Below are 22,340 nucleotides of genomic sequence, written 5' to 3' on the forward strand. Positions count from 1 at the left end.
CAATATATATAATTACGGGATCCCCGCTCCATCTCTCCATCAGTTTTAGGGTCCTTGACCTTGAAAACGTTGAAGACCCCTGCTGTAGAACAATCCCCACTCCCAACAAACTCAATCAGTATTCACGTCTGTGCTGTTATTTGCACATTTTTCCCCCCGTAATAGTCAGTTTTTTATGCCAGGACATACACACACATTGTTGTAGATGATCCTAATTATTTGCTACTCTCTGCATGCATATGTGCCAACATTGTAAACTTACCTTTTTTTTTTATCTCAATTTGTGTGAATCTACATAATTTGAGTCGCCTGTCACTGAGTGACAATGCAGAATATTTCTATTCTAATCTGTTAAAATGTACATCAATGTGGTTCTCTGATAAAGAGAATTGATCATCTAAATACAACAGGTCCCTCTGACCCAGTTGTCCTTCATGACATTGACAAACAGAATCTGATTAAACAAGCTTCAGTGTGATTGCTTTGTGGATATCAGTAACACCAGAGGCACATTTAAATTCCTATGACTGAGTACAAATTGGATCAGTTAGACAGGACGGAAAAACCAAAATATCCTCCAGTTTATTAAAAACCCGACTTGTGCTGTAGACTCAGCTATGTCAATCTGTGGCAGGCCTTGAGCAGCGTCGGTTCTCCTAATCTGTCGGCTCTTATCAACATTAATCTTGGTGGCGTCCTGGCATGTGTTTGGCCAGACTGGCAGAATCTTACTCAAAGTAAGAATACTGCTAGCCAACAGGCACCAGGAGGCAAGGGCAAAAAATACGGGGAAGTTTACATGTAGAACTAAACAGATCCTCTACATGCAAACAACTGCGTTAAGAGAAAACAAAAACATACTCATACTTATAACTCGTTTGTTTTGTATTTATCTTTTTTGTCGACAAGGTTTGCATGTTTACCACAGTTGGTTTTGGGGTCTGTTTCAAACTTCTCATTTGATGTTTTATCTTTTCCCGCAGATATGGCAGAACCCATTCAGCAGCTAAGCAGCGACAACCAAGGACGAAGTCAAAGAGAGCACATCCCATTTACCCTGCTAATGCGAAAAGAGAAGGTATCCCTTCATTTTAGCTAGGATACATTGGATCTATCTTCAGACTCTAGAACCCTTTCTTTCCAAGCTGTTATTTTCTACTTTAGGTAATTAAATTAGTGACCTAGTTTAAAAGAGGTGAGGACATATCAGTAATAGGAACTGAACTGTGCCTGCATATTAAAGGTTTCTATGACAGCTCAGTCTTCTGCAGGCAGCAGTGTGTCTAATTAACAGAATACAGCTTGTTTTAAATTTCCACATTAGACAGATTTAATGATTTTGTAGGTATAGTAATTTAAATTATGAAAATTCTGAATTTCTTAGCACCTCACCTTAATGTAACTGAAGCTGTAGTTTATGTATAATAAATCAAATATGCTAATCTGACAGGAAAACTAGGTGACAAAGCTTTTTGTCCATTTAAAAGCTCTGACCTACACAAAAAATAAAATTGCTCCACCCAGGTCACGTGTAGCCGATTTGAGATATTTATTTCTAGAGAGATGGTCGTGCCACCCAAGCCTTTTAAACTCCTTAGGGGAGTGTATAAATAACAAAGCTAATTGGTTTAACTTGAATTAATTAGTTCATTAAAACTTGGCTGAGGACTCGGGTTGAACGAAGGCCAACAGTGACATCCTATTCTTAGATCACTTCCTCAGTGCCTTTCAAAATGGACGTAATGTAGCGGCAAGAAAACCTCGACTGAAGCTCGAATGCATCCCAACAAATTAGAACACTAAAAAAAAAAAAGTTCTGAAATGAAATTTCAAATAATCTATACTTTAAATTATGAGAACCTCTTTTTTTTTTTTTTTTTTTACAAACATTTAAATGTATTACAAAAAACGTATAAAAAGGGAAATAATTTTTAAGTTGTAGGGAAATCTTATTTAAATGTCAAATCATTCTGGCTTAAACATGTATATAAATGTTCTCTTTATCAGAAGATATTGTAGCCTGACGTAGTCCGACTCAATTCTAGTCAGAATATGAGTCTGATACTGCTCCACAGAACTGTGATTATGGGGCGTGTTTCGAACGAACCAGGAAAAAAAATGCCTCTGCACTCAATTGGATAGATCTACAACCAATAAGAGCAACGGAGTGCGTGACGTATGTTAAGCGAGGCATAGTTGTTGTCCACAAAAATCAAAGCGTGCAGTTTCACGCCTAGAATAAGAAGATGAGCCTTGATCGCGTTTCTCTGTTCCTCTTTTAAAATTAATTTGCTGTCGATATCTTCTAGAACAGACCTAATAGCAGAATCTACTCACCCAAACTCTCCAGCGGCAGCCATTATTGTTGTCACCCAAGCGCGCTTTGGTCACGTGGTTGATTACGTTACTCTTGATCATCTGTCCATCATCGTATAAAGCCCGCCCTGACAATTTGATTGGATCGCCTGACAGTGGGCGATAATACTCGCGCTACTATGGAGCAGAGCCAGACCGAACTTCCCCGAACTCAAACCTTGTGGGCGGGACTAAGTTCGGACTGGCACCCAGGCTAAAGATATTGTCCAAAAGTTTAGAAAATTTCTAAATTCTGAAAAAAAAATTCCTGTCTTAAAATCTGTGTTTTTTTTGTTTTGTTTTTTTATTATCTTATGCAGGCCAGTTAGTTATACGTCAGCTTGTACACCTAAATTCGTCCAGTCATATATCAACGGACATCTGTAAATCACATTTTTTCGGTCATAGCATCTTGATTCATATGTTGCAGCTACTACAGTGAACCCTCGTTTATCGCGGGGGTTACGTTCCAAAAAAAACCCGCGATAGGCGAAATCCGTGAAGTAGAAACCTTTATTTTTTTGTGTTATTATAAATGAAATACTCCATAAAACATTGAAATCAAGGAACAAAAACTTTTTACAGCCCCAAGCATTTGTTTAACAAATAAAAGTACTGTATAAGCGTTTGTTGTTGTTTTTTTTGTTTTTTTTTACAAATAACTACTGGACTGTACTGTAAAATAATATAGTTATAAATAAGTAATGCAGAACACAATGCATGATGCAAATCCGTGAAGCAGCGAGACCCATTGAGAACTTACTAGCACTAAGTTGCTAACTGGTTAGCAACGATGCTTCCGAAGGAACCAGGCACAATAAAACTTGCTTGCGAACCTTCCGCCACAACAACCCTGCCCTCTTGATAAACGACCAATCACATTGACTTTATTCACTTGTGTAAAGTCGGGAGAATTCCCGAGTGGTGCAACGGTTGGAACAGCCACTTCCCTACAACTTTAGATTACATGATAGACCATATTATGTTCCACAAAACCAAGGGAAGAACTTCTTACTGGCCAACAGTTCACACAATCCTTTAATTCCTATAAGCCAAAAAATTTAACTGCTAAGAAGGCGGTTGTTATTGAATCCATGCATGTTAACTTAAAGATGAATGAAAGCATGAGCTAGAAAAGGTGCTTTCAGGTAAATCAACACAGTGAAACTCAGATAACAACCACAGAGAAGATTAGAAGTGTCTTTCTTGAGCCAGGGATGAAACAGCTGGATGTAATTCAATGCACCAAAGCTGCCTCACATGAGAAGAATTTAAGAAATTCATTAAAATCAAATAGAAAGGACACCTTTACTATGTGTATGCTCTGTCTGCTCAGAATGCCAGTCGGTGATCGCAGATGGCCGTTTAAAGGAGGTTTCCTCCTGTTAAAGGTTTTCCTCTCCACTGTCACTGTACGATGCAGCAGGACATGGTGTCTTCCTTCCAGCAGAAGGAGCTCAGACAGAGCATTTACTGGATGCTTTTAAAAGGCCAACATTTCTGGATTAAAAGCACATTTTCAATGTTTCGTACATATTGTACTATCAGAGACACATCATCTAAGAGGCTGAACTTTAAGCTTTCTTTGGCTGTAAGCCATAATTTTTACAATGAACAGAAGGAAACTATCGAAAATGTTTATGTCAGCAATAAATATTTATAGTCTTTTTTTAGAATAGAATATCCGTTTATTGTCAGAAGCATGTTTTTTTCTTAGTATATGACTGTACGGTAAATTTATAGTAAAAAAGATTTTTGTAAATAATTAACAGTAAATGATCATAATCGTTCTATATGCACATATTGTGCACATTTTTTTTATCTTAATTTTTACTGGTTTGTATTTAAGAACAAATGTAGGTTAGGACTTGATTAAACAGGGATTGTTTGTGATCAAATCTTTCCTATTTGTGTGCTTTCCTTCCCAGTGTGGAGAACCGCTTTATGAGAAACGTCAATATGAAAAGGGTCACTGGGCTTGTATAACGTTGCACGAGGAAACATACGAACAGAGCATCTGCTACGGCTTCATGAGAATAATGAGATACATCTGTCAGCAGAACTCCTTAGGTGAGTCCAATCGGAAAGCAGCTTCTGATTCATTTCATTATTCTTCCGTTGTTCAGGATGTTTTGATTAGGCCATCATGGATTTCCTTTAAGATCTAATCTGCTGATCTGAATCAGCAGATTAGATTTCATTGAGGTGCTTGTTACTAGTCAAAGCAGATCATAGGAGAATTTAGCTAGTTTGAATTTAATTGGTGCATCCGTATTGACATGCCGTGACTGAAAGGTTTCTAACACTATAATGTCACAGTTTGTCGTTTTCTCATTTAGGAGACTACCTCGGTATGACGCTGCCCATAGTGACGGTAGTGCGGACAGATGAAAATCATTCAGTGATCTCCCAGGACGTCACTGTAGCCTACTACCTTCCCATAGAGCATCAGGCGCAGCCTCCACAGCCTGATGATAACGAGATTGCCATCGAGGTCTGGCCTGCCACTACCGTGTACACAAGGTTAGTAGAGGGAAAAAAGGAAATGAAAACCTGCTCTATTTAACCAATAGCTAATAACGACATGTTTTTAATCCCTACGATGTACCTTCTCCATCTACCAGGGGGTTTAGTGGTCCCACCAATGAAGTGACCATCATCAATCAAATCAACGCCATGGCCGAGCTGCTGGACTCTCCAGCTGTTTGCGTAAACGACTCGTTCATCGTAGCCGGCTACACCAACCCCGCTCACAGCAACCGTCAGAATGAAATCTGGTTCCTGGAGCGGCGCTGACCCAGCGGCATTAATCCTACCAGTAACCCTAAAGCCTCATGGACCCTTTGACACTGCCCCAGCTAGCTCAGCTACAGCCTCAGGTTCCAACATCCTTTTAAGTCACCATCCCTACCTGAAACGAATACCAGCCTAGCACAATCCAGAGCCGATAGGTTTATCAGTTTAAACAGACGAAAAGAAAAAAAAGTCTGAACCTTAAAGACTTTCCTTCTTTTTAAACAGAAGCGTGCCCCCAGTGGACATGCAGCCTCACTGCACCCCTGCAGTTTGTTACATAGCCATAATAACATTCAGCCATGTTGGTTACACCGTCGTGTGATTTCGGCTTCAGCACCGCTACTTTTCTCTTTGGAATATACCAATATAACGTGGCTAAAGGTGGACAGTGACCGATAAAATGACCGAGAATCAGCAGCTTGGTTTCTGTGCCATGAACCCAACTGTGTGCTGCAGTTGGGTTTGAATCAACCAGCATACCAACCACTACTGAGATTTATTATTTCAGGCACAAAATTCCTCAATGATCTCATTTATGTACCTTAAAGGATATAACAGAATTAAAGAGGAATAAACAATGTGGGACTTCAAGGCCCAGCATTGTGACAGAGACTAAAGATTTTAAATATAAGAGTTCACCATCAGCTGCTCTGTTTAGGCAGCTCAGAAATAATTAAAGTGAATATTATAGTACAAATTTATTTTAAGAATATCTTTATCTCAGTTTGCTGTTAAAGTCTTTCCTGATTTTAAAAGTATATTATTTAAAAGCGAGAAGTATCAAAGTTATAATTCTGCTTTTTTTGTTTTTTCCCCCTCATTTTGAGCCTAAATGATCTTGTTCTGTTGACAAATTCTCTTACCTGCTCAAAACAAGGGGAATGCACCTATTTCAAGAAAAAAATGACTTGCTTATGTTTCATTTTTTGAATGGCAATTTGGTTTTTCCACCAAATTAGATTAATTGCTTAACTAAAGGTGGTGCTACACCAGGCTCCCACCTGGTTCTACCAAAAACAGAAAAAGAGTTTGTGACTCTTAGAATGACAGGATCTTGTGGATTAGAGAATCTCCCATCAGATTTATCCAGATTTTTACTGGATGACCTCAATGAATGGAAACCTGACCTGATAAACAGATATCTTAATAGCATCTTCACTTATTCAGGTTGTTGTAACAAGCTGTTTGTGAAGGTTTCAGAATGCTGTAAGAACGAATCTTCACTGCAAATTTAGGATTAAAAAAAAACAACCTTCTGTTATGACGAAGCTCCATCCTTTTCCCATTTTTTAAACTAAAAAAAAAAAAAAAAAAAAACACCCACATTTTTGATGTTAAGCTCCTACTATTTTTATTGCTTTTTGGTCATAGTTGATTCCAGTGCTAAAGCGGCATTTTTTTTCCACTTGATCTGGTTCCACTTGATCTGGTTGGATCACTCAGATTAGAAGTTAGTGTCGTATGATCATCAGCATCTAAGAAACCTAATCCAGACTGGAACTATTGGCTACAGAAGGTGACATGGAAAAGAGAACAAATGCCTGCAAACAGAACCTGTTCCTGTGTTCGTAAATGAATGTAGAGCTCCAGGGAAATCACACTTCAGAAAACCAAATGCTAACAACAAATCTGCTAAATGACAATCAAAAACCTGAACCACACTCTGTCTTGGCTAGTAATCTAAGATGATGCATTCCTCCTGCTCCAGGACTTGTTTACTCACAAACGGAAGTATTTATAACTGTACAGTATCTTTTTGTCTATTTCTACTTACCGCTCTGTCAGTGTCAGTAAGTGTTCACTAATGTTATTGCAAACACTGCTGCTAAGTAGAAGATTAAGCCACAAAAATAAAGGTGTATTTGCTGTAATTAGAAAGCTGACTTGTTTTACACTTGGTGATGTTCTGTTTCAATTAAAGAAATGTGAGGATGGTTCTGTTCTAGATGTTAACTGGAAGTGAACCAGATCAAAATAATCACCATGTGATGGTTTTCCCTCTAGAATAGGGGGGAGGGGGTTTATGAAATGCTATGCAGGACTCTTGCTGAATGCTATTTCATTTTTGCTCAAGAAAGATCGGAGAGAATATTTTCTCATTAATACAAGGAAAACATGGCATTGCATAATTATTGTTGAATATTGCAGTGACAACTGATTAACCCAGACTTCCTTATTACCTGCTTTCATTATCATAAGGTTTATCCCTAAGAGCTACAGTATGTTGGGTGGAGGCCCTGAAAACATTTAAAGTCCAGCTATCTGCTCAAACACATTATCTACTGTTTTAAATGCCTAGTAACTGAACCGTTACAGACTACGGACTGATGTTAAACACATTAAAGCTGCAATTTAATAAATTGTGTGGTTCTAAAATGCATCAAAAGATGTGCAAAAGTAAGATATTGTGTCTGTATTGGATGAGGGCCGCTGTATTGCAAAAATATACAGCGGTCCCATTGGCATCTACATCCAAAGAGTGTATTATAGTAGCATTAATGTGCATCAAAATTGAAAAGAAAAGCTACTTTTCTCCTTTGAAGGCCTGCTTAAGCTTTGTTTTCATGCTTCTTTATGTTTGCAGCAGACTGGTATGTACCGTGAAAGTTCAACAAGTGCTACTGTGTTCTGTTTGTTCAATAAACTGTGCTGGTGTCCCGTCTTTTAAAATTTGCCGTCCAACGTCTCCCTGCTTCCTCTGTCCGACACCGCTTTGTTCCAACAATGGAGCCTTTAGTTTTAGTGATGAGCATAAACAATACGCGCGCTTGTAAGATGACATTGGAAATCACACACACACGCTGTGTTAAACAGAATTTTAATTATAACTTCAAATATGACTCAGATACAGAATCTGCACAGAAAGTACAGAAAACTACCTTCCATATTTACAAGGAAAAGCCAGTATAGAGCAAACTGGTGTCGTATGTGTAGGATCTCTGGTAACATAAGTCGCTATGCTGCTTCCTTTTTAAGAGATTAAATGCAGCAAAGTCCAACTGTACTTTAAGATAAAACTAAACTGTTGCAAAGTTACTGTACCATGCAGGCTTAATAAGCCTTTAAAATAGACGACAGCTATAAAAACTGGATATTTTGGTTTGAAATGTTTTGTTTTTTCCCCCAAGAATTTTAAATCGTGACACTGACTTCTATCCAAGTTACCTTCAAAACTGACCCAAAGGTAATTAACCGCAAAATTAATTAAGATCAACCTTATCACAGAAACCTCATTAGCTCCACCTTGAAGCCCAGAGTGACCTGCTGGCATAATTTCAGTGACATTAGGACTAACTGAGAAAGAGATCGGATAATGAGTCACATCATTAAAAGAAATTACATTAAAATTAAAACAAGCTGTTCTTCAGCATATACAAAGTTTATTATTAGAGCCCTAATACAGGAGTAAAGGGATCTCCACTATTGTTAAGTATTATAAAAGGTTAATGCATGAATTTCCCCACCGGGGGACACCAACAGTGTTTCTGTTACATTTATCCTAACAGAGTCCATAATGCTGGTAGGATGTAGAAATTCAACATAGATGTAGGACACATAGGTGGGCCATTAAATAATTCAACTAAGACTTTGTGTTGCTAAGCTTGAACATTACTTGCCTTCAATATAACCTGCAGAGACGTATGAAAGGACGAGCGAACTAAAATAACACGAGCTTTACTTATACACCAACCCCGCAGACTGTTTAAGACCGCTAGAGAAAGGGCCGTCTGAAAAACATGTTTTTATATATTTTTATAAAAAGTGATATCTTTAATTCAGAAAAAAACATCTTTTATTTATGTATTTTTTTTCTCTCAGGGGAATAAAATATGCTTCCATAGAAGTGGAGTGTTTCTATCCGCTTCCTTCTATCAAAGATTTTAGGTGCGCCTGATGTATTCCAGTTAGGGCTGAAACAATTAATGGGACTAATCAATTATTGAAATAGTCGTCCACTAATTTAGTAATCAGTTAACGGTTAACTGGAGTACAGATGCTGTAAAATATGCCTTTAATTGACAGAGAGACCAACTTAGAGCAGTCATTATATCAAAATTGTAAAAAAAAAAAAAAAACACATTAAGTTTTGCATTTAAGATTGAAAAAAAGGTTTTCGTCCCATCAATATGCTCTATCCTGAACTCGTCTAGAGAAAATGTTTTAGTTTCACCTGGTTTAATTTAATAAATAATCTTGTTTAACGACGCTTTTGCTAACCGATTATAAATCAATTCATCGAAGAAAAAAATTATTAATCTGCAAAATAATCGTTAGTTGCAGGGTGATATTGGACAAATTACCGACATACACACTTGACCGCTGAAACATTTGACAAAAGAACAAGAGATTTTAAAGAAAATAAAAATAAAAACATTCTTTCAATATCTAAACTTAAGGTTTAAGCTTTAATTTTGTAAGGCAAAAAAAAAAAATCAAAGATCAAACTAATTTTAAAAGCCTCTAACAAGCAGTTTTCTAACTACTCAATCTTGTCCTGAATTAACTCTTGCCCTAGATGTTTACTGAATAAAAACTCCTTTCATCTATAATGCCTTCATCCATGCATTATCAAACACGGCGGGGAGGCACACCGAGAGAAGAACACTCAAAATGAAAGCTGGTGATTAAAATTGGCCACTTACTGGAGGGCCAAAAACTTAAAAAAAAAAAAAAAACGCCTGCATGACTGCTTCATTTTTCTGCTGTTATTAAATTCTTTTTGCTTGACTGAGTAATGCTCACTGCACATCTGGCTGCTGGGGCATCTCCTTATTTGGCAACAACAACAAAAAAGTTCAGGTAAACAAGCAGGTTTAAAATAAAGAGCTGAGTCTCTCTTTGAAAAACATAAGGAGAAAAAAAAAAAGTGCAGACTTAACATTATATTCACGGCTTTATAATTTAGTAGCTAGCTGATGGGGGGGAAAAAAACATAGCTGCACATTTACAAAATAACACATAAAACAGTAAGCAAAGACAAAATGACAGCAGGTAGGCATTGTTAATAACCTAAAAATCAGTCAATCAGCACTAACAGCTTGAACACAGAGTCAAACAGGATGATGCTCTCAGGGAAAAAAATCAATCCTTTTGATATCAACTGACCTAGAAAGAACCACACAGTCAGAAGAGAGACATGTGATGTTGAGCTTTTACAACAAATGCAAGCAAAAAAACGCCCCGAAACATCCAGAAGGTGGCAGCAAAACACCTGAAAATTCTGCAAAATTCAACCTGACAAACCAAAGCTTGAGTTTGCAAATGGTAAAAATATTCCGCCTGTTTAGCCAGGCCAGTAATGACACTAACGACTCCCCTTTACAAAGGGGTGGACCTGTTTTCGGTTCAATTTTCATGTTTTCTAAACCATAACAAGGATTTTGTTTGGGCTACTCTATAAGCCTGGAACTCAAACTCTACTCCAGACATTTTTAAATTGAGAAAGATTCCTGGATGGGAACAGAAACGTCTTCAAACCTGGAAAACAAAGACCAGTGGTTTGTTTATTAATTTTTTTTTTTTTTGAAATGACTATGACTTGGATGAGCCCATAACATTATCAGTGACCCCTCACACCCCCGCCATGGACTTTTCTCCCTGCTACCCTTTGGAAAGAGGCTTCGCAGCATCCGATGCATGTCCAGCAGGTTCTACAATAGCTTCCCCCCCCCCCGCCATCAGGCAGCTAAACTGTTGAAAAAAACTCTAAATCAAGTCTCAGACTCTGCATCACACTGATAACACCAAACCTAAGAGAACAAAAAAAAAACAAAAAAACATTTTTTCTTTTTTTTCTTTATGGCGTATTTGACCCATATATATTTATCTTGCAATGCTCTGAACTTTAATAACAATGCATTTTGCACCATGTATTTTCCTCCCACACTGTTTACATCTGATCACTTCTGCACTTTATGGAATGGAAATGTTCATTTCACTGCAAAGCTGTACAAAAAGAAAAAAAATGCATTTTGTATAAACTCTGTGTACACAAAATCCCAATAAAAGTTGTCCAAGTCTAAAAGTCTAAGAGAATATTTACCAGCAACTAGAATGAGACAAATTCTGAAATGATTCAAACTAAGGAAATGCAACACAACTTTCCAACCATCACAGATTAAAAAATTAAAAAAAGACTTTGTTCAGGCTAACAGACGGCTTTTGCTGGATTCTTGTTTTACAACTGATTATCACACACAGAACGACTGAACCTGCTGACAGATCACAGCTCACTAAATCCAACTTATTCTACCCTACTCATGATGGTGATGCTTTGAAGCGTAAATAAACACCAGCAGAGCGTCTTTCTGTAAAAATTAGAGTTTTATATTAAACGTGGTCTAAGTTGTTGCTCAAGACAGCAAATCTGTATTAGTTAAATAAAATCATAAAAGAATCACGTTGTCTCTACCTGCATGAGATGCCCCCCCAACCTTCATGTAAATCTCTCCTAGTAAGTAATCGGTTGAACAAGATCATTGGTTATTTACTATGGATAATGATGGCTCTAAAATTGATAAAATGACAATTTTATCCAAAAGTTTAGTTATCTTATCTTTTAAATGTACAACTCACATTGTATAGCTTCATTACACACATTGTGTTATAAACCCACATAGGTTTTGTAAACTCAACACATTTTGGATCAAAACCTTTTTTTGGTCTTGCAATAGTTAATAAAACATTATAATTTCTGGGAAAAAACACCTTGAGCCACACTTCTCAATATTAGAAAAAATTAAAACACAATGTAAATTGAATCTCTGTAGATTTTTGTGAACTTCCTCAAATAAAAAGTTCCATTGTTCACTAAAATGCATGTGTGTGGGTTTTTTAGCAACAAAAAAAGTTTTGAATAATCATAATACATAAATGATGCAGTGTAACTACTTAAAAGTCTAATCTACGGTGGGGGTTTAATGTTTGGCTTCTACCCTTTGATCACAGTCCATCACATCCACTGCAGGATTTCAATATAAAAAATTTAAAATTATCTGTTTTAATTTGGAATGTTAGCCTAGTAAACTAGCCCCAACTACAAGCGTCCAAAATAATTTTTGCCTGCAAGTGGTCTAGCCTCGATCAATGCCCCAGGCCCTAGAGCTGGAGGGCCAATCACAACGCAGAGATGTGTTTTGAATGTCTGGATGCAAAGCGTTTTCAGGGCGTGACAACAAAGCTGTGCGACGCTGGAGAAAGCACAAGGAAGATAGCAACAACTATTGAACAGTTCTCATTTGACTCAGCTTTGGAATCAATGTTCGAAGGATTAGACTTGGGGTTTCCCTTGCAACGTTAGCAGGAAGAGGCTCCACGCTCTTCATTTTTAAGAAGGATGTATTCGCCATTTTTACAGACAGGTGGTTAGTTTACACTTCCCCACCAACTTTCTGTTGCGCTTGCTACAATCACAGTCAGTTGCCCTCAATGGTCAGAGCATTGGTCAATAGGCACAAACATCTTCTGATGTCTCGTTCATCCGGGCCAGACTAAATTACACATTTAATCTCACATTTAGTCTGGTTTATCACGCTAATTGGAATATGGTATACAGTGAACCCTCACTATAACGTGGTTCACTTTTCTCGGTCTCGCTGCTTAACGGATTTGCATCATGCATTGTGTTCTGCATTATTTATTTATAACTATATTATTTTACAGTACAGTAGTAATTTGTAAAAAAAAAAAAAAAAAACAGTTTATACAGTACTTTTATTTGTTAACAAATGCTTGGGGCTGTAAAAAGTTTTGGTTCCTTGATTTCAATGTTTTATGGAGTATTTCATTGTATAATAAAACAAAAAATAAATATTTCTACTTCACTGATTTTGCCTATCGCGGGGTTTTTTTGGAACGTAACCCAAGCGATAAACGAGGGTTCACTGTAGTTCAGAAAATAAGAAAATATGCTTGGCCTATGTACGCTGAGACGTAGGAAAAAATAAAAACACCTCTGCATTTGCCTACCTGAAGGTAGCGTCCCTGGTAAGCCGACAGTTTATCACCAAGAGGAACAACCACTTTCTCCACACTCCGCTGATGGGAATGAGCCTGGATGTCCGGGCTCTCCTCTGAACGCAGCTCAATGTGTGATATTAGTAGATTGGAGATGACAGACTGAACCGACTGTAAAAAAAAAAAAGAAAAGAAAACGACAGGTAAGAAAGGGAGATCGGAAAGAAAAAGTTTGTGGAGGCTACTTCTGGGCATTTTACAAATACAGAGGCGTTGATCTCACCTTTGCGTCTCCTCCAGGAGTGGCACTGAGAGCCAGGATGCGGAAATGCAGGGTCTGGCTGCTCAGCTGTTTGATTACCTGAGACAGAGAAAACAACCACAACCATTAAACATTTGTTTTAAGCCCCATATACTGAAACCAGTTGCTTCCAAAAGTCGTCATATTGGTAGACTGGTTCCACCAGTGTGTAAATCAACTGCTCTGTAAACGCCTCAGAGGTTTGACAGAGAACCATAAACACATCATGGAGGAAAAAAGCTGCAGAACACAATCAGTTGGAAACAACAATGTGCTGGATACCTGACAGTAAGCATGGTTGCCCAACGCTTTGTGAGCTTCGTCAATCACTACACACTTGATCTGCTTTGCTGGACAGGTGTCTCTTGAAAGATCATTCACCATGACCTGAGGGGTGAGGAAGAAGACGCGTTTGGACCTCCACACCTCCTGCCTCTGCTTCGCTGCAGTGCTGCCTGTGAAGCCATAACGGATGACCATGTTAACAACAGCTAAAGCCCAGATTATAGGCACCATGTGGTGTTTCTGTCATTACCTGTCAGCTCCGCCATGTGTTCCTGAGGGATGCCCATTACTTTATAACAGGCCTCTATCTGCTGCGCCACCAGAGGTTTGGTAGGAGCCATAAACACAATCTTTCCTGCTGGATACCAGCGATAGAAGTTGTACATAACCACAGAGGCTATGAATGTCTTCCCCAAACCAGTTGGTAGACACACCAGGGTGTTCTGAAACAGGGAAGCCTCTGATATCTTCAGCTGATAATCCCTGATGGGATAGTTGGTAGGATAGATCCATACTTCAGCTGAGGAGCTGTCAAAGCCTGGGAAATCTGGATATATTCTCCCACAGGATTGGGTAGAAAGAGGAGCTAGGTTTTGTCCTGTTGCATGATTATTATGAAAACTGTTGGCGTTCTCAAGCTGGAGACTCTTCTCAGCTTCATAGACAGCTACCACCATCAAGTCATCATCCTCATCATCATCAGAGATGAAGTATTCCACTCCAGCTTGTCTCTCTGCTTCATATGTGCTATTCCTGCCAATTTCTGTCCATGGAGCCTTCTGATGAGGAGGAAGAGGAGGGTTTACTGCAGCTACCTGAGCTCTGCTGCTGCTGCTTGAGGTTGACCTGTTCGCTCCGGAGGTCTTTCCAACATTTTTCCCCGCATGGACCGTTTTGTTCTGGGATACAGAAGCTCCCCACGTCTGGAACAAAGTTCTCTGATTTGAACCACCACTCATCTTTATCAGCCGTGGCGCAAAACTTTAGGAAAAGTGCCATGTGGCTAGCAGCAGCATCGCAGCCCGAACACAAACAAAAAATTACTTCCGCCGGCTTGTTTTTCAAAATAAAACAACCAGATGACAGCTGCACGTTTCACTTTTTGAATGTACCTCAGCCTTTTAACATATTTAACAAACTTTGAAACTATTATTATTTTCTGTTAGTTTATAAACCCCCTACGCCTAGAGCATTTTTGTAATATATACATAAACTTTTAATGTTAAAGATACAGACCGGAAATAAGCATTACAATTTACGTTACCTCCCGCTCTCTGCTGTCATGTTTCCATAACGATGGACAGAGGCAAATGGGACGAAATAATCACACGTTTTCAGGTAACACACGCACACTCCAGTGAAGCTGAAAGTTTTTTTCTTTACCCGAAGATCGACTTTTGTCGTTATTGCGGTTGCCCGCTCCTTAAAGACGTTGCTAGCTGTTAGCGCAGGTGTAGCCTGTTTTGATGCTAACTGTATTATCGAATCTCTGTAGGCGCGTGCTCGCGGTTACCTCACGAGAACCGAAGTGCGGCACGCGCGTGAGGACTTTGAGGAGATCGTAAGAGAGATAGAAGGAGGGGTGAGCCATTTAAGGTGGACTGATGCGACCCTCTCCGCCCCACACTTTACAGACACGGTAAGTAACTTTACTATGGACCAGAATCCTGTGTCTTTTAAAAAGCCTGAAATGAATTAAAAAATGAAATATCTCAATCCAGTTTTCCCTTACTCAAAGCAGGGGCGGAGCTAGATGGGGGGCCAGGGGTGGCCATGGCCACCCTTAGCCAATCATTGGCCACCCCTACCATTTATTTTCCTCTAATACAGATGGTGGCAACAGTAATAATCTTAAATGAAATATTCAAAACATTTAAATTTTTCATATAATTAACAATTGCTTGACACAAAAACACTGTGATTATTAAGCACATCAATATACTAACATTAAAGATGATAAGTACAGAATTCAAGCAGAAATAGATTTTGTGTTTTATGGTATAAAGAGAAAATGTTGAGGAGTCTTCAGTGAAATCATAAATAACTATTTTAATAAAAACATATTAAATAATCAATTTATGTTGATATTAGTGCTCGTAAATATCAATTTTATGCTGAATGATAATTGATAAAAGTAGGTAAGTAATGACGATGGAAAAGATGTTCGTCCAAAACTCAAACCTGAAAGAATTTTGTCCACTATACCTTTTATTTAGAAAGCACGGATGTTTGAATATATTTGTCTATTTGTTAGCAAAGGCTGTGGGAAAGTATGGTTTGTCTTTATTTAGAAAATATGGGTGTTTTGCTTGGGAATTTTCCTTTTGGAACAGTGAAGACTGACCGTGAGGTTTTGGTGCCTATCTACTTTCGGCCACCCCTCATCCTACATTGGTTATTACCTGGCCACCCTTATAAAAATTTTCTAGCTACGCCTCTGGTGCTTGGGATTTTCAAATAATCAAGTGCGTACTCCCTCAAAAGCAAGTTCACCATCTGTTCTCCAATTTTATTTCCATAGCTACTCTTTAATGAAACAAAAAAGGAAAGAAACACTGACCACTGCAGCTGTCAATACCTTTTCAGCACCATCATCCCTGCCTCGTACAGGACAGGCTCTCCTAGCTGAGTGCTCCTAACTCCACCTGCAGGTGAATGACAGACTTCCTGACGGGAAGCAGGAGAAAACAGGTGTCTGATTTCAGGATTATCAGCACCAGCTCCGATCAAGGCTGCATTCTCTCCCCTTTTCTCTTCTTACTGTAGGCCAGGAGTAACCAATTAAAAATCAGCGGGGTCCGAATAAAGAAAATAAACAACCAGTAAAGGTCTCGAGACAAATTTATTATACTCTGTTACTTTAAACAGAATTTAACACTGAAATAAAATTAGTTTTTTATGTATCCATGTTATACACTGACTTTTTAAATAAAAAAATATTTAAAAAAAGAAATGTTTCCATTTTAAAATCTAAAGTGTTTTTATAAAATACCTGAACTGACCATTTTTTCGTTCTTTTTTCTGGCTTAATGAGAGCAGTGGGCTTTAGGCTGCCCTGCGAGGCTTTAAACCTGGGTTTGAATGAAGACTAAGCCATTCTCAAGCACATATCATGGTGCTCATTTTGAGCCTGGATCGATATTAATTTTTGATAATGTACATGGTGGAGAATACTGTTTCACAGCAGTAGGTTGAGCCAAACATACTCAAAATGTGCAGGGTCATCCTTGGGCACGCCATTTCACTTTTCTTTCATCAGTTCACTGCGGTTCTACCAGCAGTCCACACCTTTTTTCATTTTTTTCTCATTGTCTTCTCCTTCTTCAGGTTTGCCTGCTGTGTCTATAAGTAGCTAGCAGCAGCAACCCAGACTGACACAGCTTATTGGCTAATTGGCATCATGTGCAGCCTGGTACCGGAGCGCTTCGCTGTACAAATAGGAGAAGCAGCGCAAGTGAAATTAGACACTGCCGTCGCACAACATACAGTAATTTATAAATGTTTGAAATCAGATTGGGTCTGGATTACCGAGCAGGTGGGTCCGGATCCAGACCACGGTCCGCTAATCCCTGACCTCTGCTGTAGGCTAATCCTACTCTAGTCCAGGGGTCTTCAACGTTATCCAGGCCATGACCCCCCAACTGATGGCGAGAAGGAGCCGGGACCCCCTAATTATATATATGGCAGAAAAAAGTGTTCTATCAAACTGCTCCTAAAGTCACTCTATTACAGATGAAGTCATGTCACAAAAGTAATTTCGCTGTGGGATTATTAAAGTATTTCTGATTCTGATTCCTCATTGATGGGATGTTTTGAATGAAAAGGTGCCCAGCTTAAAAATGCTACTGAGTGTCACTGAATGTGTGCATTGATGACTGAAAGACATCTTCTGCCTCCATTTATCTGTTTACTACAGTGTATTAAAGACATTTCAATTAGTGGAAAAAATTCTAGGGGGGAATATCAAAAAAGTACCTCCGTGGAGCCCTAGGGGTCGCGGACCCCCTGTTGACGAACTCCGCTCTAGGCTGTAATGCTCTGCAGGAAAGTTTTAGCTGACCCCTCCCACAGCGGACACAGTTACAGACTCTTCTCTCTCCCAGGAAGTGTGGTCCATCAGGACCAAACCTCTGGCCTCAAAAAACAGCTTCTTCTTTACTTGCTACTAGCCTCAGTTTCTTTCCTCTTTTCTTATTTCCTCATACAACTTACATCTTTTTAGAATTCACACTATATGTTTTTTTTTTTTACCTGTACTCAGAGGTGGATAATCCAGGTTAAGTTATCAAAAATCCTGTATAGAGATCTATTCCAGTCAATTGCATTTCCAGCTCAACAGCATAGTGACTGCTTAGATGCAATTCAAAGAGATTCAGCCAAAAAAAAGTGTTTAAAAGACTTTTCTCCATTTACTGACAGAGTGGATCATGGCTTCAACCTCCCAGCCGTCTACTCAAGACAACAGGTCCTGAACTAGATGTCAGTACTCTCCAGATTTCAGATCCCCCACCTGAAAAGGGACAGGATCACTGTATCCAGCCAGAGAGGCCAACAGCAGAAAGCGCGGATTGCTCTAGCATCCCAGTGAGAGGGGATGTAGAGGAGCAGGGATGGACGGTTGAAGGAGGGGAGACAAAGAGAACAGGGAGATCCTCCACCATCTGGAGCAGCCCCGAGCAGGACATTGGTGTTTATCCTCAGAGAGGTACATGGTTCAACATGCACAGTATTTTATGTCTATTCAATCCCAAGTTAAAGGCTTCTGCAGTTGTTTTTGCTGTAAACATTAAATAATGAAAAGCATTGAACTCTGTCAGTTGTGATGAATATAATTTTTAATATAATTTTGTTAAGTGAAATGAACAGAGAGAACTGACTCTAGGAACATAACAGCCAAAACAACACAACCTTTATGACAGAGAAATTGTACAAACTGATATTGTGACGGTGGTGTATGAAGTACACACATTTGTTACTTAAGTAGAAGTATAGATACTGCAGTTTAAAAACACTCTGGTAAAAATTGAAGTATCAACTTGACCTCTTTACTCACGTAAAAGTGAAAAAGTATGTGCTCCAAAAACTATTTAAAGAATAAAAGTATAAAAAAACATTTAAAAAAAACAGCCAGATGCCACTATATAAATTGAAAGCTCAATTTTTCGACTATTTCGAAAGATTCTTTGAGATAGATGGAGAGATAGGATGAGGGAGGTCTTGTTGGTCTCCATCTCCCGAGACACTCTCGCCTGTGTCCGACCTTTCAGACATTTCAACATCTTTTTCTGAATCCGACATCGTAGCATGGCATAGACAATTCACGTTTGCAGTTTGAAGAACACCTGCTTGCTTCTGATGATTTCCTTTAGCTAACCAATGAGTGTTTGCGTTCTATGACTCATCCAATGACACTAGTTTTCACTAGATGCGGATGGAGCCAATGATCTGCATTGGATGGCGCACATGACGTGAAATAAATAATTAGAAACATTAAACCAAAGCCAAGAGTAACGAGTGACGTTTGTTTTAAAAATGTAAGAATAGAAAATACAGATTCTTATGTGAAAATGTAATGAGAAGAAGTCAGAGGAAAAATAAGTCATGGAGTAAAGTATAGATACCTAAAAAGTTTACTTAAGTACAGTAACAAAGTATTTGTACTTCGTTACTTGACATCTCCGTATTGTGATGATAAAATATTAGAGATTAACTGAGTGTTGTATTGCTGCCATGTTTCCCATTGTCCTGCAGCTCAAATTAGGTTTTCAATTTCCGCTGCTTTGTCATCACATGGCAGTAGATCACTTGTAATTGTGCGGTTGTTAAATGTGCCCCTTATAATCAAATGACACTCAGAATACAACTACCTGAAAAAGAGCTCAGAGTTTTTATATTTAATAAGTGTATAAATATATATAAACTAAAGCTTTTTTTCTTTTTGTAATTTTGAGTTTGTGATCCTTGACTCAGGTCTTCAGCAGTACTGCCTGGCACAGGATGTGCCCCGTACTCCACAAGCTCTGCGTCTCCACAGAAACACTCTGACCATGGAGCTGGTCTGGATCCAGCAAGCTATCGACAGCAGGAAAAAGGTAAATCTTTGACTTGGAGTGATGTTTCTAAAAGCCTTTCTAATTTTCTATTTTGGCATCTTATAACATTTCTAGGATCCGCCTTGTAAAACAGAAAACTGTCAATGCTGAAACATACAAATGTTTCAGCATTTTCTTCTCAGGAGATAAACAACAGGGATGTCAGGAATCCTAACTAAAAGGTCAATGTTTCATAAAATCTATTGAATAGAACTGAAAAGTTATATCTATGTTTCAGTTCACAAGAAAAACTTAGGAAAACTTCAGCCTTTTAACATTTTTCCACTAAAGGGTTGAAAGGGGGGGGGGGGTTTTCTGGATACTGTAAGACTACAAATTGCAACAAAATTGGTATAACATCAGTTATTATCATCCCAATTTTAGAATCATCTTTTAAAAAATGACTCACATTGATTGATTTATATGTAAATGCTGAAATATTTTTTTTTACATGTAGTTTTATTTTATTTTCATTAATGGCCCCCTCTCCAAAAACTTCCCCGAACTTGAGATGCCTTTCCTGGAACATTTATGGATTATTTTCCTAGAACTTCCACCATACTTTCCTAGAACTTTTGAAGAAGTAAAAAGTGCTTTGCTAGAATTTCAATGCTACTTTGATTTTTCTTCTCTGTTTCACTTGTTTGATGAGTTTAAGAGTGCAACCAGTAAAGGAAAGTATCAATTCAGTTTCAAGAAAGTGTCCAAAAGTATACAGCAAGATCTTCAAAGAGCTTGAGAAAGCTCCTTGAAGGATTTTGCTAAATTCCAAGGAGAGAAATCAAGAGATTTTTGCCCCAGGGCAGCAAAAAAAAAAGTATTTTTACATGACACCATGTAAAAATACTTATAAATGTAATTTGTCCTTGAGCCAAACTGACACACAGACTAGAAGGGAGCAAAGTAAACATCTCTGAGACAAACTTATTGATGTAGAACAAAGATGAGCTCGATATTTTACTGAATATTTGATTTGTGTTGTGTTTTTAGTACAGTTTTATTCATTTTGTTTTTAAAAAAAATTTTTTTCTTTTCTTTCCTTCTGCAACAGGTCATTTTTGCATTATAGTTTTACTGTAAACAAACTGCACAGGAGTTCATTTATTATTTTTATGATGCTACAAATAAGAGACTGTCAAAAAAAAAAAGCCCTCCAGAGTGGCAATGAGTTTATAGTGGGTGTGTATTTGATCTGATCATCTGATGAGTGATGGCAGCAAACGAAATCATTGGCAAAAATAGAAGGCCCCGATATCGAATAATGCTTAGGGCCTCATAGATGTTTGGGCCGGCCCTGGTTTTGATTACATTCTTTAGCTCTGTATCCAAACACCAAGGATAAGCTCCTTATTACTGCTAATATAAGTTTATATCTGCATAACACAGGCAAAGTTTTAATGTGTCTTCTGATGCCACCTCCTTTCCAGTACCTTTCCCTGAGGAACAGACTGAGTGTATCCTGATGGTTAACCTAATGTGAACAGGACGTAACAATGTGGGACTGTTGATGCCGGATTCACTAGAATGTCATCTGTGTTGAAATTTATTGTAAGTAGTATTTATGATGTCATATATGGAAATATTTGCACTGATAGACTTGTATGGTTTTGATATTGTGAAAACAAATAAATTATATTTTTCCACAAATAAAAGTCTGAGTGTTTATATTGATATTTTGTTGAGTTTTAAAGCAAATCTTTGAATTAAAACAGTTCCATGGTGGGTCAGAACCTCATATCCCCAAACTGGATCTAATTCAATGTTTTTTTTTTGTTGTTTTTTGTTTGTTAAAATTTGTCTTATCCTGTAAAATGCTCTTTTAGGTTCCTCCTTTTTGGATAATCAGTTAAACAAGGTTCACATCCCCATTTGGGCTTTTAATGGTTCCCACATTGGATTGGCTTTACTGAAATCAAATGCCATGGATTTTCACCATTAGAGTTGGTTGTACTAGTTTAAGTTTTTTATTTTTTTCCTGACCAACCAAGTCTAAATCAAACAAATTAATGTGCTTCTATTAAAATGTTTCCTGTCCCATTTTAGTTTTGACAGCTGTTCTGGATAACTATTGAAGCTAGACCAGTAGAGAAGTTGGTCAATACTTTTGGCCGTGTTTTTTCTCTATCTTTATTGGCTGCTGTTTCTATGCTTTTTAGTGCATTCAGCATATATGTCTTGAGATGACATGAAGATCAAGCGTTACCATTTCCTACATTCGTTGTCCATTTTTATTGTTTAAAATAATGTGTTGATAAATGTTTTTTGTTTAAATTAAGACTTGAGAAATTCTGTCACATTTTCGTCATTTTTTTCATTTAATTAAGTTGGAGGTGTATCTGCTCCAAGACTCGACCCAAAAATACAAGCTGCACCTATCTGGGATTGGTTAGACAGATAAAAAAATAAATAGCCTTAAGAAAAGAATTGGTATCAGTCCATTAGAAGACTCAATCATGTCTAAGTTTCTGGTTTGAGGGACTTTTTTTCCTTCATTATTTCACCCACTCTTCTGAACAGCCCTCAGCATCATCCTGCCATTACTGTACTCCACAGGT

At 38.1% G+C, this 22,340-nt stretch overlaps 3 protein-coding genes across 4 annotated transcripts in view; 2 read left to right on the forward strand and 1 right to left on the reverse strand.

The window, feature by feature from the left end:
• The window catches only part of LOC107088068 (heme-binding protein 1-like), a 12,459-nt gene extending 6,070 nt beyond the window's left edge, over positions 1 to 6,389 (forward strand). Inside the window, exons 2-5 of the mRNA XM_015380000.1 lie at positions 984 to 1,078; positions 4,284 to 4,425; positions 4,695 to 4,878; positions 4,980 to 6,389. Coding sequence (XP_015235486.1) covers positions 984 to 1,078; positions 4,284 to 4,425; positions 4,695 to 4,878; positions 4,980 to 5,151 — 593 coding nt within the window. The 3' untranslated portion in view covers positions 5,152 to 6,389. The remainder of the gene's footprint in view (positions 1 to 983; positions 1,079 to 4,283; positions 4,426 to 4,694; positions 4,879 to 4,979) is intronic.
• Positions 1 to 14,754, reverse strand: part of fancm (Fanconi anemia complementation group M) — a 51,909-nt gene extending 37,155 nt beyond the window's left edge. The window contains exons 1-4 of the mRNA XM_015379997.1: positions 13,944 to 14,754; positions 13,691 to 13,863; positions 13,391 to 13,468; positions 13,120 to 13,278 (exon numbers count right to left, since the gene is read on the reverse strand). Coding sequence (XP_015235483.1) covers positions 13,120 to 13,278; positions 13,391 to 13,468; positions 13,691 to 13,863; positions 13,944 to 14,652 — 1,119 coding nt within the window. The 5' untranslated portion in view covers positions 14,653 to 14,754. The remainder of the gene's footprint in view (positions 1 to 13,119; positions 13,279 to 13,390; positions 13,469 to 13,690; positions 13,864 to 13,943) is intronic.
• A 90-nt stretch (positions 14,755 to 14,844) lies between these two features.
• Positions 14,845 to 21,431, forward strand: LOC107088069 (IQ domain-containing protein C-like). Of its 2 annotated transcripts, XM_015380001.1 has the most exons (6): positions 14,845 to 15,031; positions 15,189 to 15,332; positions 18,113 to 18,398; positions 19,559 to 19,565; positions 19,653 to 19,785; positions 21,213 to 21,428. In XM_015380001.1, the coding sequence occupies exons 1-6, from the start codon at positions 14,990 to 14,992 to the stop codon at positions 21,246 to 21,248; spliced, it is 648 nt and encodes a 215-aa protein (XP_015235487.1). In that variant the 5' UTR covers positions 14,845 to 14,989; the 3' UTR covers positions 21,249 to 21,428. The 2 variants fall into 2 exon arrangements, with proteins under 2 accessions (XP_015235487.1, XP_015235488.1); XM_015380002.1 differs by lacking the exon at positions 19,559 to 19,565 and having other exon boundaries at positions 19,664 to 19,785; positions 21,213 to 21,431.
• The last annotated feature ends 909 nt before the right edge of the window (positions 21,432 to 22,340 follow it).

The sequence above is a fragment of the Cyprinodon variegatus genome, unplaced genomic scaffold (genome assembly GCF_000732505.1).
Source record: "Cyprinodon variegatus isolate N-32 unplaced genomic scaffold, C_variegatus-1.0 Scaffold205, whole genome shotgun sequence".
Classification (NCBI taxonomy): Eukaryota; Metazoa; Chordata; class Actinopteri; order Cyprinodontiformes; family Cyprinodontidae; genus Cyprinodon; species Cyprinodon variegatus.

Coding starts and splice junctions, on each gene's coding strand:
- LOC107088069 (XM_015380001.1), top strand. CDS start 14,990: ATGGACAGAGGCAAATGGGACGAAATAATCACACGTTTTCAG. Junction 15,032..15,188: donor AAATAATCACACGTTTTCAG/GTAACACACGCA, acceptor GAATCTCTGTAG/GCGCGTGCTCGCGGTTACCT. Junction 15,333..18,112: donor CCCCACACTTTACAGACACG/GTAAGTAACTTT, acceptor ATTTACTGACAG/AGTGGATCATGGCTTCAACC.